Genomic DNA, 17,621 nt, shown 5'->3' with positions numbered 1-17,621 from the left:
GACGCGCCCGGGGGGACGCGAGGGACGCGAGGGCGGCGGCCGCGGTGGCCAGGCAGCGACGGGGACGGTCGACTGTCCTCTCGCGGGGACGTGCCGGGACCCCGCGGCCAAACCAGCCCCCGAGTCGGGACCGGAACAGCCCGGGGTCCCGACCGGACGCGAAGGTCGGAGCCGGGACGGTCCACCAAACGGGGACAGCGCGACTGGAGCTGGACGCGGTGCCCAGTACGGGCCTGGGGCGGGGCTGGGGTGGGGGGCCACTCCGGGTGAGCGGGGCCGGGACCTACTCCCGGAAGGCGGGGCTGGAGCGGGTGGGGGCGGGGCCTACACGCGGAAGGCGGGGCTGAAGGCCTGGACTACTCCCGTCAGGCAGGACTGGGGCGGGGGTAGGGGCGGGGACTACTCCGGGAAGGCAGGGCTGGGGCGGGGCTACTCTCGGAAGGCGGGGCTGAGGGCCTGGACTACTCCCGGCAGGCAGGAGTGGGGCGGGGATAGGGGCGGGGACTACTCCCGGGAGGCAGGAGTGGGGCGGGGCTACTCCCGGAAGGCGGGCCTGGGGGCGCGGACTACTCCCGGAAGAAAGGGCGGGGCAGGGCGGGAACTACATCGAAGGCTGGACTGGGGCGGGGCTGGGGGCGGGGACGCTCCCAGGAGGCGGGGCGGGGGCGGGCATGGAGGCGGGGACTACTCCCGCTAGGCGGGGCTGGGGCCGACAACGAAGGCCCCAAAACGCGGATGGGGCGCGGCTAAGCGCCGGGGGTGGGGCTATGGGCGGGGACCGTGCCTGGAAAGCGGGGGTGGGGGGACGGGGCGGGGGGGCGCGGGGCCGGAGCTGAGAAGGGCGGGTGGAGGCGGGGCCACCAACTGAGGACGTGGCCCAGAGCGAGGTCTCTGCTTTCTTAGTTAATGCTTTTTTGTTGTTGTAGGGCAGGCACAGGGAATCGAACCCGGCTCTCCGGCATGGCAGGCAAGAACTCTGCCACTGCACCACCGTGACCCGCCCAAATAACGCTCTTTGATGCATATGCCCGAGGATAAATTTGTAGAAGTGAAACAGGTTGTTTAAAGGGCATGTGAATTTTTCATTTTGATTGATGCTGACAAATTGTTCCCCACAGACGATGTCTAATTTAACCGATATATGTATATACACACACACAGCACTGTTTTTTACATGGCAATTCGTAAGGATAGTAATGGTTTATTCAAGCATTCATACTGATAGGCTTCAGGTTTCTTCCAGCTTTGTGGCTACCACAGTATTGCGGCCAGGCATTCCCTTGTATATATTCTATGTTTTTATTTCTGTAAAATAAATAAATCCTGTTTGATGGTTCAAAGGACATGAGAGGTTCAAATTTGAATAGGTTTTACTAAAGTACTCCCCAAAGAGTCTAAAATGGCAATAAAGATATTTTTAATGCACACACAGAGACGAAAGCAGGAATTGGAGACTTTGAAAGCTGTTTTAAAAAAGAAAAACATCTGTATGCTGTAGCGGTAAACACAAACCCAGTTTGTGTCAGGGTCAGAAGATCAAGCATCAAGGGGTCTGGTAGCCAGTGGAAGCTCTCACCCCATTCGCAACTATGGAAGAACTAAGGTGTTAGAGATCCATAGAGAGGCGTTGCTAACAGCCATACTTGAAGCCCTTCTGCTAAAGGTCAACCGGCAGAAACTTTATCCGGAAGACAGGTGAGTCATTCCCATCCCCCATCACCCCCTTTGAATTCCCTCAGTGGTTTGTTCAGACCTTCTCAAAAGGTATTGGCAAAGATCCAAGGGCTGATCAAAATCGCCTTCTAACCCTCACCACCTTTGTCTCAGCTGTCTTGTCCTCTCTTGAGAGGGCAAAGGTCATAGGATGGCACGGACAGACAGTTACTCAAATCTTAGCAGTAGCTACTTAGTTTAGGACAATCTAGAGAAAGACAAAGAAGAAAAGGGGAAATTAAAACTTCTGGGTTAGGTATGAACTTCTTCTGAAGCAAGCCCTTACATGCATGAATTTCAGAAGCATGACACTAAACGAAAGAAGCCAGATGCACTGTATGATTCTATTTACATGACACTTGGGAAAAGGAAAAATGATGATGGAAAATCGCTTTATAGTTGCCAGGGGCTGGAAAAAAGGCTGCAACAAAGGGACCCCGGGGAGGGTTTGGGGTAAAGGAATTGTTGTGTATCTTGACTGTGGAGGTGCGTACCCAGCTGCGTGAAGATGTCAAAACTCAAAGAGCTGTATATTTTAAAGGGGTGAATTTTACTATTTGTAAATTAAACCTCAACAAACCTGACTTTAACAACAACAAACAAAAACATCCTTCTGAGTTGGCTGTACATTTAGAACTCTATAGCAAAGGAAATAATCTACACACAGGCTAAGTTATGGAAGGAGTGAAGGAAGAAGGGAAACTGTGTGTCTTTATTGACAGGCATCGGTGTGGGCTGGTTTGAACCTGTTATGTACCCCAGAAAAGCCCATGTTCTTTTAACCCATCTCTGTGTATGCAGGCCTGTTATGGGTGGGACCTTTTGCTTAGGTTGTGTCCATGGAAATGTGACCCAACGCATTTGCGGTGGGTCTTAATCTCCTTGCTGAAGTCCTGTATGAAAGGATAAAAGGCACAGACATTTCAGAGAGAACTCACGGACATTTGGAGAGAGATGAAACCAAGGGAAGGATATGCAGAGAAATAAAACACCCCAGGAGAAATAAGAAGGACCCACTGAAACTAAGAGAGCCATTTTGAAACCAGAGCTCAAGAGAGAAGGACCAGCAACATCTCCATGGGCTTTCCCATGTGATAGAGGAACCCCGGATGCCAGCAGCCTTTCCTCAAAGAAGGTATCTTCCTCTCGATGCCTTAATCTGGAAATTTTCTTGTCCTTAGAACTGTACATTTGTAACCCAATAAATCCCCTTTGAAAAAGCCAACCCATTTTGGTATATTGCATTCCATCCGCTTTAGCAAAGTAAAACAAATTTTGGTACCAAAGAAGTGGGGTACTGCTGAGTGTGTAAATATCAAACATGCTGGAACATCTTTTTAAATGGATAAGAGGAAAATTCTGGAAGAATTGTAAGAAGCTTAATAGAAAAGGCCTAGATTGTTTTGAAGAGACTCTTGATAGAAATATGGACTCTAAAAATACTTCTGTTAAAGCCTTAGAAATGTTGAATATGTCATTGCTAACTAGAAGAAAAGCAACCCTTGTTCTAAAGTGGCAGAGAATTTGGCAAAATTGAGTCTTGGTGTTGGATGGAAGATAGAATTTGAAAGCCACAAGCTTAGATATCTAGCTGAGGAAATGTCCAAACTAAATTTGGAAAATGCAGTCTGACTGGCAGGATAAACTAAGAACTGAACTCTAGGGCACAAAGAAACCAGAAATTGATGGCTTGGAAAACTCTGAGTTTCTGGAAAGCAAGTGCTCAGAGAATAGAGCCCCATGTGAGGATTTAACTAGATAGCCATATCAGGAGAAGACAGGATTGGAAATGTAGTTATCCTGAAAGGATTTGTGGAAATCCTATTGTCTGATTGTTGAGATCCCTGTGTCTTCATGCTAAAGCAACCCATTTTTTTAGCAAGATCTGTTTGAACAGAACCACTGTAAATCTGGACTAAAAGGGACAGAGGCAGGGGGAATTACTTCAAAGGCAGAACTATGGAAGCTAAGGCCTGGAGCTCAGGCACCTCAGGCCAGGATTGCAGACCTACCCATGCCCAGGGAGAGGGTGAGTTTGCCCCAGAGTCTGCAGAGGGTGGGTCTTCCTTTCTGTTTTTCAGGTGCTGCCAACTCAGGGCTCTCAGATGCCTGGAGGATTAAGGGAAGGTTGGCCACCTCGTTCTTCAGGAAGAGTATTGCTGCCCCAGGCCTCAGTGAGGGTGGAGCACATTCCCCAGTGATTGGGGAGAGCCTGGCCATGACCACACTGTTCTGAAAGTGTGAGCCTGTGCCCTGCAGATGGCAGAGAGTCCAGGTGCCTCCCAAATGCTTGAAGAGGTTAGAAAGGAGAACAAGATGGTCTCCCCAATGCTTGGAAATGTTAGAACCCTCACCGCAGTGTTAAAGAGAGCAGAGCTGCTGTGTAAGCCCTTAGAGAGGTTGGGTCTGCCATTCTCTCAAGCCCTGAGGATAAAACGTCTTTCTGCAGCTGACTCTCAGACTTTGAAATCTAGTGGAATTTTCCCTGCAGGTTTTCAAAGCTGTTTGGGACCTCTGACCCCTGTTTTCCTTCCATTTCTTCCCATGGAAATGGAATGTGTATCCTGTAACTGTTCCTTCTTTGTGTATTGAGGGCAGATAACTTGTTCTGAGTTGTACAGGTCCACAGCTAGAGGAGAATTTTGCCTTAGGACAAACCATACCTGTAACTGATTTTGATAAGAACCTTTACTTAATATTGTTACTGAACCAGTTTAAGGCTTTTGTGATATTGTGATGGAATGAACGTATTTTGCATATGGAAAGAATATGTCTTTTGGGGGTCCAGAGGGTGGAGTGTGCTGGTTTGAACCTGTTTTGTACCCCAGAAAAGCCATGATCTTTTATTCTATCCCTGTGTGTGCAGGCCTGTCGTGGGTGGGGCCTTTTGTTAAGGTTGTTTCCGTGGAGATGTGACCCAGCCCATTCCAAATAGGTCATAATCCCCTTGCTGGAGTTCTATATGAGAGGATAAAAGGCAGAGAAATTTCGGAGAGAGCTCAGAGACATTTGGAGAGGCATGATACCAAGAGAAGGACATATAGAGAAAGAAAATGCTCTAGGAGAAAAAAAAGAATCATAGAAACTGAGAGAGGCATTTTGAAGCCAGAGCCCAGGAGAAAAGGACCAGCAGATGTCATCATGTGCTTTCCCATGTGACAGAGGAACCCCGGATGCCAGCAGCCTTTCCTCAAAGAAGGTATCCCCCTCTTGATGCCTTAATTTGGACATTTTCATGGCCTTAGAACTGTACCTTTGTAACCTAATAAATCCCCTTTGAAAAAGCCAACCCATTTCTGGTATATTGCATACCAGCAGCTTTAGTAAATTGAAACAGGGTGTTTGAAGGATTTGAAGAAAGAGAGCCTGGAGGATTCAGAAATTGTAGAAACAAAGGAATCAAGAAAGTCTAGAAAGCTAGGGAGTGACTGACAAATGGCATACACTTGACAGACTTCGGGAATCTTGGAAGTGGGAAGTAATTGATACTAGGGCTACCTTGCTTCAATTTCCGCAGAGAGTGCTAACTTTCCATCTGGTAATAGGTCAACCCAGGATGTTTGGGGTTAGCCTCTTTCCATTTCTAACTTGTTCTTTTTCTTCCAAAGTTCTACACAGATAGGTCCTCTGACTGAGAAATATGTTTTCTTAGTTTCTCCTGGTTCTCCTGTAAACCCCCTGGGGAGAGAACTGCTGTGCAACTTAAAGGATACTACATACTGTATTCTGGAGGCAGTGTCTGCGGAGCTCTTTGTGGAAAGGCATCAGATTTGGTTACCATGTGCCTTCTGAAACATTAGGCAGAGAGAGGCAGTCTCCTACTGTGCTGGAAAAGCATCCTTAGCTGAAACAAACAAACAAACAAAAAACTAGTGCATCATTTGGAGCCTTAGGGTAAAATGGCACTGGTTTAATCTGAGGTCCAAAACCAATAAAAATGGCTTCCCTAAAAGACAAGCCATGGCCATGTGTAAAACAATATATTTTGTAGGGAATTCAGTTAGAAGGAATAAAACTGGTTGTAAAATAATTTTTAAAACAAGGGCTGATTAGAACATTCACCCTGCATCCATACTTCTGTATAAAAAAGGAAGGTAAATTTAAAAAAAAAAAAAAAAAGGTCAATCACTAGATTTGCTCAAAACCATAGAAAAATAATTTTGTTGTTGTATTAACCCCTGTAATTCCTGACCCTGCAACGATGCAGATTTTGGCACCATTTCACATCCTACTTTTTTTAGTTGCGTTTTTTTTTTTCCTTTCTGTCCCTGTGGTGGCCCAGACAAGTTTTTATTTTGTTTTGATTTATAAAGTATTTATAGCAGAGGATTCCTCAAGGGTTTTGGAACTCTTCTCCTACTTACAGCAAAACTTTGAAAAATTTGTTCTATCATATGGATCTGTAACTACTCAAAATGTCAATGATTTAATGGTAGCCTTGGAAACTAAAGGGCAATGTAAAACTGATACACTGACTTTAGGACAATTCCTTGCTTTACCAGAGAATAAGTCCTTGCTAAGAAAATTGCAAGATTGCCAAACCAAGGTACAATATTGAGGACATCTGTTGTCAGCTGAAGGCTGCAAAACGTTGCAAGCTAGGAGCCAGCACATTTAAAACCAGCCTATTTCTGTTCATTATGTATATTTGATGATGTTAAGTGGCCCTCTTAAGGTTTAAGTGGCCTTTTATGGTTTAAGTGGCCCTCTTAAGGTTTCCCATGCTGTGATGACTTAGGAAATTTTGAAAGCTTATGTTTTATCCAAAATTCAGTCCGCATAAACAGAAATAGCAATTACTTGAGCAGCAATTCTTGATTCTGAACTTAAAGTGAATATGTATATATTAATAAATAAGTATTTGATGTCTATCATGCAAGAGCAAATTTGGAAAAAGAGATTCTTGATTCTGATGAAAAAACAAAATATCTCATGGGAAACATCTACAAAGACATAAGTAACCCATTGTACAGCTCTGATAAAATTATATAACCTCACAGAGCAACCCCCCCCCAAAAAAACACAAGCAAAAACAAAAACAAAATATAGCTTATGCTCTGCTTCCTTGTTAAACTACCTCTTGATATCTTGAAATGGGAAATCCCCACTAAAGCGGCAGACCCAAAGAGCCAGTCAAACCCCTAGTTCATTACATTTGACCCAGTACACAATAAAGGTCTCCTGCCCTAAACCCAGCCCTATAAGACAAACAACCCCCTGTCTAATCAACAGGAGTCACGCTAACTTCCTTTTTATGTTTGCAAAAATCGCTTCCTATCCCTAGAAGTTCAAAGTGCTTCCTTTTTTTTTTTTGCAAGTGGTTTGGCTTCCTTCCTACAGACAAACTTTCCGTGTCCCAATAAATACTGTCACTTGCAAACTCAACTCTGATCTGTCTTTCAACAGCTCCTGCAGGGCAAAATGAAAAAATTGCTAATGGAAATGATGATATTGCTGACAAAGCTGCAGAAGTCACTTTTAAAATATGGCAAACCCCAAAACTTAAAAGCCACAATTTTGAATAAAAAAATGAAACTTCTGTTCATTTTCAAAAGCATGCTGGTAATGGTTTGAAGTTCTGTGTATACCAGAAAAGATCATGTTCTTAAAGCCAATCCTTTCCTGTGGGTGTAGACCTGTTGTGAATATGGACCCATTGAAGTAGGATCTTTTGGTGAAGAGGATCTTAAATTGAGATGTGACCCACTGCAATCAGGGTGGGTCTTAATCTTCTTACTGGAATCCTTTATAAGGGGATAAAAGAGAGAGAAGACAAAAAAACAAAAGCCCCTGAGAAGCTCAGAGAGAAAAGCCAGAGAAGTGGAGAGAAGACACACAGAAAACAGAGAGAAACCACAGAAACAGAGAGGAAGCCACTGACGCCAGAAGCTAGCAGCAAGAAACCCAGGGGAGAAGGGAGAGACCAACAGATGTGGTCTTGTGCCTGACCATGTGACAGAGAAGCTGAGATTGCAGGGAGCCAGTCTTCAGGGAGAAAGCATCACCTGCTGATGCCTTAACTTGGACATTTTCAACAGCTTCAGAACTGTGAATATGTAAGTTAATAAATCCCCATTGAAAAAGCCAACCCACTTCTGGTACATTTCATCAGCTTTAGCAAACTAAAACAATGCTGCACCAAAGGAAATGGGCAAATTGGTTAAAAATAAATAAATAAAAGAGAGGGGGGGTGGGACTAGAAGAAGAGTGACCGGACTATGGGAATTACCTAACAAATTCCTATAATACAGTTCCTATTTGCTTATTAGTGTTGTTGTAACAGCAACAAAACCATCTGAGTAAAAGAGATTTTTAAAGGCACAGACTTTCACTGCGCCTAACAAAAAAATGAAATTACTTAAAGCATATTTTAAAAATATGATGTGCTATGTGTCAGCAAAATCCTTTAAAGGCTACTCCCAACATAAACACAGAGTCTTCCCTGGCCAACTCTGCTTGGGACTGGAGGGTTTCACAGAGCTAAGGAGAGCAAGAGGTAAGAAATTTTGGCTAGTTACAGCGTGTATAATGTCCAGAGGGCCTAAAGTTGTTTCTCTTTTTCAAGAGTACTGCTCAGACCATGGTAAAGGCTTTCTTAATATACATGATCCCCACTGTTGGGGTAGCAGAGAATATTAAATCAGAGGAATTCATTTTGTTTCTGCCATTGTCTAGAAATTATGCAAACGTTTGTAGCTCCCTTTAAACCTCAGACCCCTGGACAAGTAGAGTGTATTAATCATACTCTAGAAAGCTCGATGGTCAAAATTCAGCAGTCTCCTAAATTAAAATGGCCTAGAGCTTTACCACTAGCCTTGTCGAAAAGTAGAGCAACTCCGGTAAAAGCAAGCATAGGCTCTTTCCCTTTGAATTTGCATTTGGCAGGCCTGTGAATTTGGGTCTGATACCCTTCCTGTGCCTGACTGAATGGAAACTTCTCAGAATCATGTCCAATACCTAAAAGGGTTTCTCTCTTTCCTAGAAACTCCGGGACTTAAAGGAGATCTGCCACCTCTATCAATTGTGACTTTGTCTATTTAACGGTGTCCTGGAGGGGAGACAGGCTTTACCATGTGTTCTAGTTTGCTAGCTGCTGGAATGCAACACACCAGAGAAGGATTGGCTTTTAATAAAAGGGGATTTATTTTGTTAGTTCTTCAGAGGAAAGGCAGCCAACTTTCCACTGAGGTTCTTTCTTACGTGGAAGGCACAGGATGGTCTCTGCTGGCCTTCTCTCCAGGCCCTGGGTTCCAACAACTTTCCCCGGGGTGATTTCTTTCTGCATCTCCAAAGGCCTAGGCTGAGCTGTGAGTTCTGAGATGAAGAATACCAACCTGCTTAGGCTGCGCTACATTGCGCTCTCTCATTTAAGCACCAGCCAATTAAGTCAAACGTCACTCACTGCAGCAGACACGCCTCCTAGCCGACTGCAGATGTGATTAGCAACAGATGAGGTTCACGTGCCGTTGGCTCATGTCCGCAGCAACAAAACTGGGTACGTTCACCTGGCCAAGTTGACAACTGAATCTAACTAACACACCACATTAGGAGGAACCCTTTCAAGGGTTATTGATCACCCAGGCAGCTATGAAAGTGAAAGAAAAACACACGTGGATACATGCTTTCCACGTGAAGCAAGCACCAGAGAAGGACTGGGCTGTGTTTCCCACAAAGAACTTAAAACTTACATTTTCTAGAGCACCTGATCTTGGTACTGAATGCCACTGAAAGGAGATATTCTAGCCAATGTATTTCTAGTCACATACACTTCCTTGCTTCCCTAGTTACGGAAGTGACTCTTTCAATTACTTTGAGTCACATTTACATTTTTTTTTTAAATAAGCATGCTGCTTGTTAAAATACAGATTTAGATTGCTCTTAATACTTTATTACAAGGGGGAAAAAAATCCCACAAAGCTCTCAGAGGCACTCCCTTGTATATTCCAGCACCAGTTAACTATAGAGCAGCTCCGAGATATCATCACAAGTTCAGAATTATAGGGCTGTTCACATTTGTGTTGGTTTGGTCCTGTGTACCCCAGAAAATCATGTTCTTAAACTTAATCCACTCCCGTGGGTATGAATCCTTGTAAAAAGGCCTCGTGATGAGGTTAGTTCAGTAAGATGTGACCCAGGAAGGATCTTAATCCAATTACTGAAGGCAATTAAGGAAGGTCACAGAGAGAGGAAAAAAAGACACAGAGGAAGCAGCCAGAAGCAGAAAGCCAAAGGAACCCAGAAGAGAAAGTAGAGGCGGCCATGTGCATTGTCATGTGACAGAGGAGACCGGGAGCAAGGATCACCAGCAGCTAGTCCTGGAAAGCCAGCCTCCGGGAAGAAAACACTGCCTTGATGATGCCTTGACTCCACTTCTCCCAGAGTCAAAACTGGAAGCCACTAAATATCTATTGTTCAAACCAACCCATTGTATGGTATTTGCTTGAGCAACAAGGAAACTAAAATAGCATTTAAAGGAACAATTAGGTGTTGGGACTATGCCTATACCCAAAGAAGACAGATGGGTGCTGCAGAAAAGAGAAAATCTAATGTAAACAAAGAAATCGAGCACTTACCAGATAGCGATTTCAGAGGACAGGTCTCATGTCACTAGGTTAATGTTGGGATGTAGGTTCTCTTCAGTCCCAGTGTGGATAGATGAGCAAAGGTGGGTACCTGCTATTCATGAAGATTTAGTTGACTGTTATAATAACATAACTATTGCTTTGGATTGGTAAACAGACCCTCTCAAACACCACAAATGGGCAGAATTGATGTAGACTCTTTGAAGGCAGTTTGTCAATACCAGAATGCATCTTCAGTTGGATCCACAAATCCCACTTCTAGGATTTCACGGTTTCCAAAAGAATAAGGTAAGTCTTTGTGTGGTGTGGTGGAACCAGCTCCAGGTATATTGTGGAAAAAAAAAAAGTATAGAGAACATGGGCTATAGTTTGAGCCCATTAGATACATAGATATAGATACCTAATAAAGTGCAAACAATTTATTGGGTTTCATTTTATATATAAAGGACCTTATCTTCATACGTCTTTATTCCTTACTTTTTTTGAAGACAGGGCAACTACATATTTTAAATCAGAAGAAATATTTTGATGGGAAACCCATATTTTTTCAGTGCCTTTCCAGCACCTCACTACTGCTCCAGCTTTATCTTCTCCTTCCTTCTCCTTCTGTTATTTCTGATTCTCCTTTACTTGCTGTCTTAGTTTCCCAGCTGTGATGACAAATACCACAGTGGGTTGGCTAAACAACAGGAATTTATCGGCTCCCAGTTTCAGAGGTTGGAAGGCTTGCTTCCTTCCTGGTCGGTTGCATTCTGGCTTGACCAGCAATCCTTAGGTTCCTTGGCTTTCCCATAGCAATGTCTTTGCCTTTCTCTTCTGGGTTCCACTGACTTCCTGGTTCCAGTCCCTCCCTGTGACCTCCCTCCAATTATCAGTTTAAGACCCATCCTGATCCAATTGGTCACACCTTAAACAAAAGATAACATCTTCAAATGACCTATTTACAATGGGGTCATGCCCACAGGAACAGATTAAGATTGAGAATGTGTTTGCCCTGAGGCATATAACTCAATGTGCTATATTCCCCTCAATATCCTACACTGAGCAGTCTTTCTCTTCTGGGTTGCTTTTCCAAGATATCCTCATAGCTTGATCCCTTAACTTCATTCCACTCTCCATTTAAACATTTCTTCTCAGGCAACTTCCTTAGACATGACATCAAAATAGCAGGCTCTGTTGCTCGCTAGCCCCTTACCTGCTTTACCCTCACTCCTCACTAACCAAGCTAATACAGTCTGTGTTTTCATTGTTTCTCCCCCATCCCATCCCCACTACACTTTAAGCTCCATGAAAGCTATCAACGTCTACTTCTTTTTTAACAGCAAAAATAACTTATGAGATTTTCACATGCACTACATCCTTTGCTTTTCAAAGTAAACCTGTGATCTCAAGTGAGACCTCTTACCTTTTTCATCACTTTGTCCCCAGTGCCTAAAATTGTGTCTGGCATAGAATATGTGCCCATTCACCTCAAAGAATTATGCTTCCCTTTCTAAGGTTCTCTCTCCCCTCAATTTACTGTGATGCTGGAGGTTTCTTTTGCATGTCTTTTAAAAACTTGGAATCTGGGACTGCAAAATGCATGTGAGGTCTGCTGGGGGCAATATGTTCTTAGAAATGGCTTAGAATTTAAAGCAGCTGAGGTTAGTGTTGGATGCAAACATCATTTGGGGAGACATTTCTTTTAGAAAGGAGAGGGTTTTCAAGACTGGGGTGGGGGCCAGGGGCAGGAATACAGTCAATTCTCTCAACAGAGCCACAGGGAGGCCACTTTTGGTTTACCAACACCCATTTCCAATTCCTTTCCTTCTCCCTCGCCCCATTTCTCTACAACCTGGAAAAGCTTAACACTCTCCTAGCCTCCCTGGCAGGTAGTGCAGGCCCTGGGACATGCTTCTGGCCAGTGAGATGGGAGTGGATTTCAGTTGGAGAAGTCAGGAAATGGTTCCTAAATTTGCTGATGAAAGAATAAAAATACAAAAGAACTCCTATTACTGAGAGCTGTGTGCCAAGCACCACGCTATGTTTTACCAGTATTACCTAATTTAATTTTCATAACCCTACATGATCAATACTGCAGGCGGCAGCTTAAGTTCAGAGGTCAAGTCACTTACCAGGGCCACAAGCCCAGGTCTTTCTGACACCAGCACCTGAGCCTCGCCCCCAGTCCCCCATGGCGGCAAGTCCTGCTGGAAAGCTTCAGCATCATGCTGGGCCGGTGCCTCCCCAGCACTTGCCACCCTTTCGTACTGACCAATTCATTTGTCTTCCTCTGTCAGACTGAATTCTGGCATGGCAGGTCGGTCTTGCTCTTTGCTATATCTCCAAAGCCTGTTGCGATGCTCAGATGTGTGGGGATGGGACCTCTTGAGCAATTTCCTTCCACCCCTAAGATTATTTCCTCCCCCGTGAGCTCTTGGGTGGGGACAATGTCTTTAAGTTCAGCATGCAGGTGTCCAGGTCAATTACAGGAGGTTCCTAAGAATCCTCTCCTGCCCACCCCCAGCAGAAGAGTGGAGGGCAAGGTGGTCATCAAGTGAGAGACAAGGAACCCCACCTACAATCTCCTTCTGGGTCAGGAAACAAGGGGGAAAAGGGGACCTGCCCAGATTGCTCCTTGAATTTTGACCCACAATTCTTCCTTGTGGGATCACTACCTCTCACCAAAAAGGAGCAGATCTGACAGCAGATTCTCCCACTGTCCCAACAGAGAGTGTTGTTGCTTGGGCTCCTCAATGGGTTGTCACTGGACAACCCTTTAGTTCCGAATCATAATTACCTAGGGTGGTGGGGAGGGATCACATCAGGGAAGGAAGCCTGCCTCCTGAGGCCCCTACTCTTCCTTCCTGGATACAGGGGAGAGGGACCATGCATCAAAACAGCCTAGTCCAGGGACTCCCCGTGGCTCCCCACCCTTTTCCCAGGATAGCTCAGCCCAGCTGAGCACCTTCCCCTCAACAGATCCACTCCCCATAGAGCCCACTCCCAGTAATCCCAGATTTTATTTTCCTCCTCTCTCAGCTGCAGCACCCCCTCCACCTCTTTCCAATCTCCCCCAGCCCACAACTCACTATCATGTTCTGTGCTTGCACTATCTTTGAATCAAACATTGAGAAATTAGAGCCCTTTGTTAAAAAGTAACAATTCTATCCCCTCCCCCTTTATTTCAAAAGTAATATCCATTCAATGTAGAAATCTGAAAAGACACCAAAAGCACAAAAAAAGGGAGAAATGAGACTCTCAGCAATCCCACCATGTAATGGTAACCATTATCAACACCTTGTGTGACCCAGTATTTCCACGTTGAGTGCAAAGAAGGTGCTCCTTCCAAACTTCCTCAGTCTCCTTGGGTTACCCTTGACCTTCCAATTTCCCCTCTCCCCTCAGCTGTTCTATTGCAAACTCTTAGAAGACCATCTCAGGCTGGTCCAGGGGCTTAGACAGACGTGATCACGGATTGCCGATGCTTACACAATCCTAGGGTGGGAAAATTGGTATGCCCTTTCCACAGATGAGGAAAATGAAATTCTGAAAGGGGAAGTGTCTTGCTGGAGTCTATACAGCTTAACATTACCGGGTGAGCTTGGGATTTCAACTCATTCGTTTGGGTCTAAAGCCTGTGCTTTCTGAGTTTTCCATTCAGATTCCCTGACCTATACAAGCCGACTCTGCAAAAGGAACAAGGAAGCAAAGTTCTGGGGCAGGAAGGCCCCTGGGCACATGACTGTGGTGGGACCTCTCGGGCCAGCTTTCTACGTCGGGCAGTCTCAGAATAGGGTCGCAGAGCGTGTGCCCTTTCTGCAGGATGGCTCGCAGGTACTCCCCGGGATCTCACATCCTAGTGGGGAAGGTCCTCAGAGTGTCTCCTTTTCAGAGTGAATCCCTTTTAGGCTGCCAAACTGGGAGAACCCTGTCTGTTGAGAAGGTTCCATCGTCAGCCGATAGGTTGAACTGGGGGATATGTGCGTGTGTGTGGACGGGCCCTGTGCCCCACAGTCCTGGGGAACCTGAACCAGTTCAGCCCAGGCGCTACCGTGTGGTTGAAAGGCAAGGCTGGGATCTCGTACAAACTGGTCCCAGCAAGGCGGGGGTGACCTTCCTTGAAGAAACAGGCCAGGGTGATTTTTTTCTTTCAATTGTGCAGCTTCCAGCCTTGTCGCGGCCGTGGCAGGGGGCGACGGGCAGCTGGCCCAGCTGTGCAGAGAGCACCCCAGCGTATCAGCGCAGTTACGTAGGCCGGGGTTCGGCGGCTCCGTCGCGGGCTGACTAGTCTGCAAACCAGGTGTCAGGAGAAGCAGGCAGGGGGTGGGGACGCGACAGCCGGAGAGGAGTGGTCAGCGAATAACGCTTAAGAGGCCCAGCCCCGAATGGAGGCAGGGGATTGGACGGGATGACCGCAGGGCCGACCCCTGCTTGCCATAGCCCTCAAGCTGCAGGAAAAGGCTTCCCCACCGGGCTGAGGGGATCTCCCAACCGGCTGTGCGTGGGCCCCTGGCCTCTGACTCTCCCTCCAGGCCCCTTCCTCGGTCTCGCACGGGCCGGGACCCCCGCCTTGGCCCTATGTACAGATAACAGAGCAACCCTTGCCCGGCCTCCCAGGCCCAGAGGCGGCGCCAGGGAACCCTAAGTTAACGCCCCGGCAGCGGACGGCTGGCTACAGGGGCGGAGCGCGCTTCCGGCCGCCCACTTCCGCTTCCGGTTTCCAGCGTCTAATCGGGCCGCGGCGTTCGAGCGAGGAGGTTGTGGCGTCGGCAGGTTCGAGGCGATCCTAGGTAAGTCGGTAGGGTGGAGGGGCCCGGGGCTGGGGGTAATTGATAGGACTCGGCCGCCGAGGGCCCGCGGCCTCGCGAGAAGCAAGGCCGGGGGCCGGGGAACCCCGAGGATGGGTATTTTGGCCTCCTGGAGAGGCGGAGGCGCGGCTACCGGAGATTTCCGGGCCTGAGATGCGGGACTTAGGGCCCGGAAGGACTCAGATCCAGGGAAGCCGGGGAGTGAATTCAAGACTCAGTGACTGGGGGAAGGGCAATGGTGGCTCAGTGGCAGAGTTCTTGCCTGCCATGCCAGAGACCGGGTTCGATTCCTGGAGCCTGCCCATGACAAAAAAAAAAAAAAAAAAAAAAGACTCTCAGTGACTGAGAATGTACGGGCTTGGGGAACTGGAGACCCTTGAAATCCTGACTGATACCACCCTCCTCACGTTCTGTGTAGCTGCAGCCAGAATGATCGAGGTTGTTTGCAACGACCGTCTGGGGAAGAAGGTCCGCGTTAAGTGCAAGTATCCTCTGGCGGCCGAAAGGCATGGGTCCCTGGGGCTGCTTGATACTCAATCTGTGTTGTGGGGTGGGGTTATTTAACCCCGGGAAGGGAGCAAATGGGGTCCTGGCACCCTGGAATGTTTCTTTCTCCTCCTACCACCTCCTTCCATTTTCCTTAACTCCTCTGCCCCCAGCACCGATGACACCATCGGGGACCTGAAGAAGCTGATAGCAGCCCAAACTGGCACCCGTTGGAACAAGATTGTCCTGAAGAAGTGGTGAGTCAGTGATAGAGCTGGGGCTTGGACAGTACTAGGCTTCTAAATTTTGGTTTGAGGCAGACTGCCCTTTCTCCTAGGCAGGGCTTCCCCGGCCTTCCTCCAGGGTGAAGGGCCTCCCCAGACTCCTCTCTGAAAGGTCTTTCTATCCCATAGGTACACGATTTTCAAGGACCACGTGTGTCTGGGAGACTGTATCCTTTGTGTGACTTCTTGAGAAAGGGTCTGCATACCCAGACCTGGTTCTCCATGTTCGGTTGCAAAGTCTAATAAAGGAAATGGTTACCATGAAGTGTTTAACTTAGTATGTGGCATGGTAGGCATTTAGAGAGTGGTAGCCATGTAATTGTTTTGTTGAAGAAAGAGGGGGATGGTTGGCTGGGGAAATATGTTGACACTTTTAAGGTTCAGAATATTTATTACTGAGCACAACAGACATCCTTGTTTCACCTGAGTGTTGAACAGGAGGCCAGGGTGGAATGAGACCCTAGCATGTCTGTTCTAAAGGAGCACAAACTCTTGTGTTCATTATATTCGGGATTCTCTTCAAATCTAAATGGCCCAGTCCGAAATTAACTTCCTTCGCCTGGCCTGAGCCGGTAGGCCATCCTGACCCAGCTATGAGTGGGTGGGTGGGGTGGGAGATGGGACCCTTAATGAAAATTCCTTAACACCTTTACTTCAGATGAAATCCACGATGGGATGAACCTGGAACTTTATTACCAATAGAGCAGAATTCCTTCTCCCTGCCCTCCTCCCCTTCCCCCTCCAATCATATGGAGCTTGATTTTAAAAACATTAATAAAAACTTAGATGCTGCTTTGGTGTTGCCATCTTCATGTGAGAGCTGTCTGATGAAGGGAGGGCTGGTGTCCGCCTGGTTATCACTGCTCTCAGCACCCAGTTGCTCAGTAAGAGTTGTCACTAGACTGGATCAACTAGGAAAGGTAAGCCAGCAGACTGGGAGCCTGAGTGGAAGCCCAGAGCTCTGGGGCTTGAGTGAGCCTCTGAGGGCCAAGGCCCGGGATTATGGTCACCCTAATAGACCAGGAAGCCTCTGAGTGGGGACAGTACATGTAGTGGTTAAAAATAGGAGCTCTGGACTTTCAGACAGACAAGGAATGGAATCCAGCCCTGCCACCAAAAGCTGTCTGACCCTGGGCACATTCTTAACCTCCCTAAATCTTTGTTTCCTTATCCAAAAACTGCAACTGCTAATGTTTACTTTATTGACATGTTGTGAAGCATATATGAGATAAACTGTGTTGAAACATTCACAGTTCGTGGCACGTCTTTGGACAACAAAAATGAGATCATAATGAATAGAGGGAGGCAGTGTGACCCAGACTACAAGAGCTCAGACTGACTGGGTTTGAATTTTGCCTGACCATCAGCAGTGGTATTCAGGGAAACCAAACTCTCTGATTTCCTTTACTAAAAAGGGTGCTTTGACGGCACCAACGTCACAATGAGATAATGCAAATAAAACAGCAAGATTCCTGGTGCATAGTGTTATTAGCCATCCTCAGCCTTTTTCCTACAGACTTAAGTGGACAGGACACCGAACACCATATCCCTGTTCCTTGGGCCACACAGCTTAGCCACAGTAGAGGGACTTGGGCCGAGCCTCATTCTGGAGCCCATCCTCGAGAGCCTCACCCAGAGCCTTGCTCGGTTAGTTCTCTCTTATCATCCCCTTTGATCTCCCTTATGTTCACGTTCACTTCCCTGGTGTACCCCTTCCCACAGTCCACCCAGCCTCGGCCTTTGCCTGCTCAGGTTCGTGGGGGTGG

At 46.8% G+C, this 17,621-nt stretch overlaps 1 protein-coding gene and 1 long non-coding RNA gene across 4 annotated transcripts; both read left to right on the top strand.

Annotated features, from left to right (window-relative positions):
• The first annotated feature begins 22 nt into the window (after positions 1 to 22).
• On the top strand, positions 23 to 12,515 carry LOC143650732 (uncharacterized). Of its 3 annotated transcripts, none has more exons than XR_013159653.1 (5): positions 23 to 225; positions 927 to 1,695; positions 3,795 to 4,011; positions 4,649 to 4,912; positions 7,120 to 12,515. It is a non-coding gene; the product is annotated as an uncharacterized LOC143650732 (long non-coding RNA). The 3 variants fall into 3 exon arrangements; XR_013159652.1 differs by having other exon boundaries at positions 3,795 to 4,912; positions 7,120 to 7,769; positions 8,696 to 12,515; XR_013159651.1 differs by having other exon boundaries at positions 3,795 to 4,912.
• Positions 12,516 to 14,941: 2,426 nt separating this feature from the next.
• UBL5 (ubiquitin like 5) lies at positions 14,942 to 16,647 on the top strand. Its single transcript, XM_077121894.1, has 5 exons — positions 14,942 to 15,067; positions 15,504 to 15,570; positions 15,745 to 15,828; positions 15,985 to 16,022; positions 16,514 to 16,647. Exons 2-5 carry the CDS (start codon positions 15,515 to 15,517, stop codon positions 16,555 to 16,557), a joined length of 222 nt encoding a protein of 73 aa, XP_076978009.1. The 5' UTR covers positions 14,942 to 15,067; positions 15,504 to 15,514; the 3' UTR covers positions 16,558 to 16,647.
• The last annotated feature ends 974 nt before the right edge of the window (positions 16,648 to 17,621 follow it).

The sequence above is a fragment of the Tamandua tetradactyla genome, chromosome 11, assembly GCF_023851605.1.
Source record: "Tamandua tetradactyla isolate mTamTet1 chromosome 11, mTamTet1.pri, whole genome shotgun sequence".
Taxonomy (NCBI): Eukaryota; Metazoa; Chordata; class Mammalia; order Pilosa; family Myrmecophagidae; genus Tamandua; species Tamandua tetradactyla.
The sequence above is the reverse complement of the archived record's forward strand: the minus strand, read 5'-3'. Positions and strand labels throughout refer to the sequence as shown.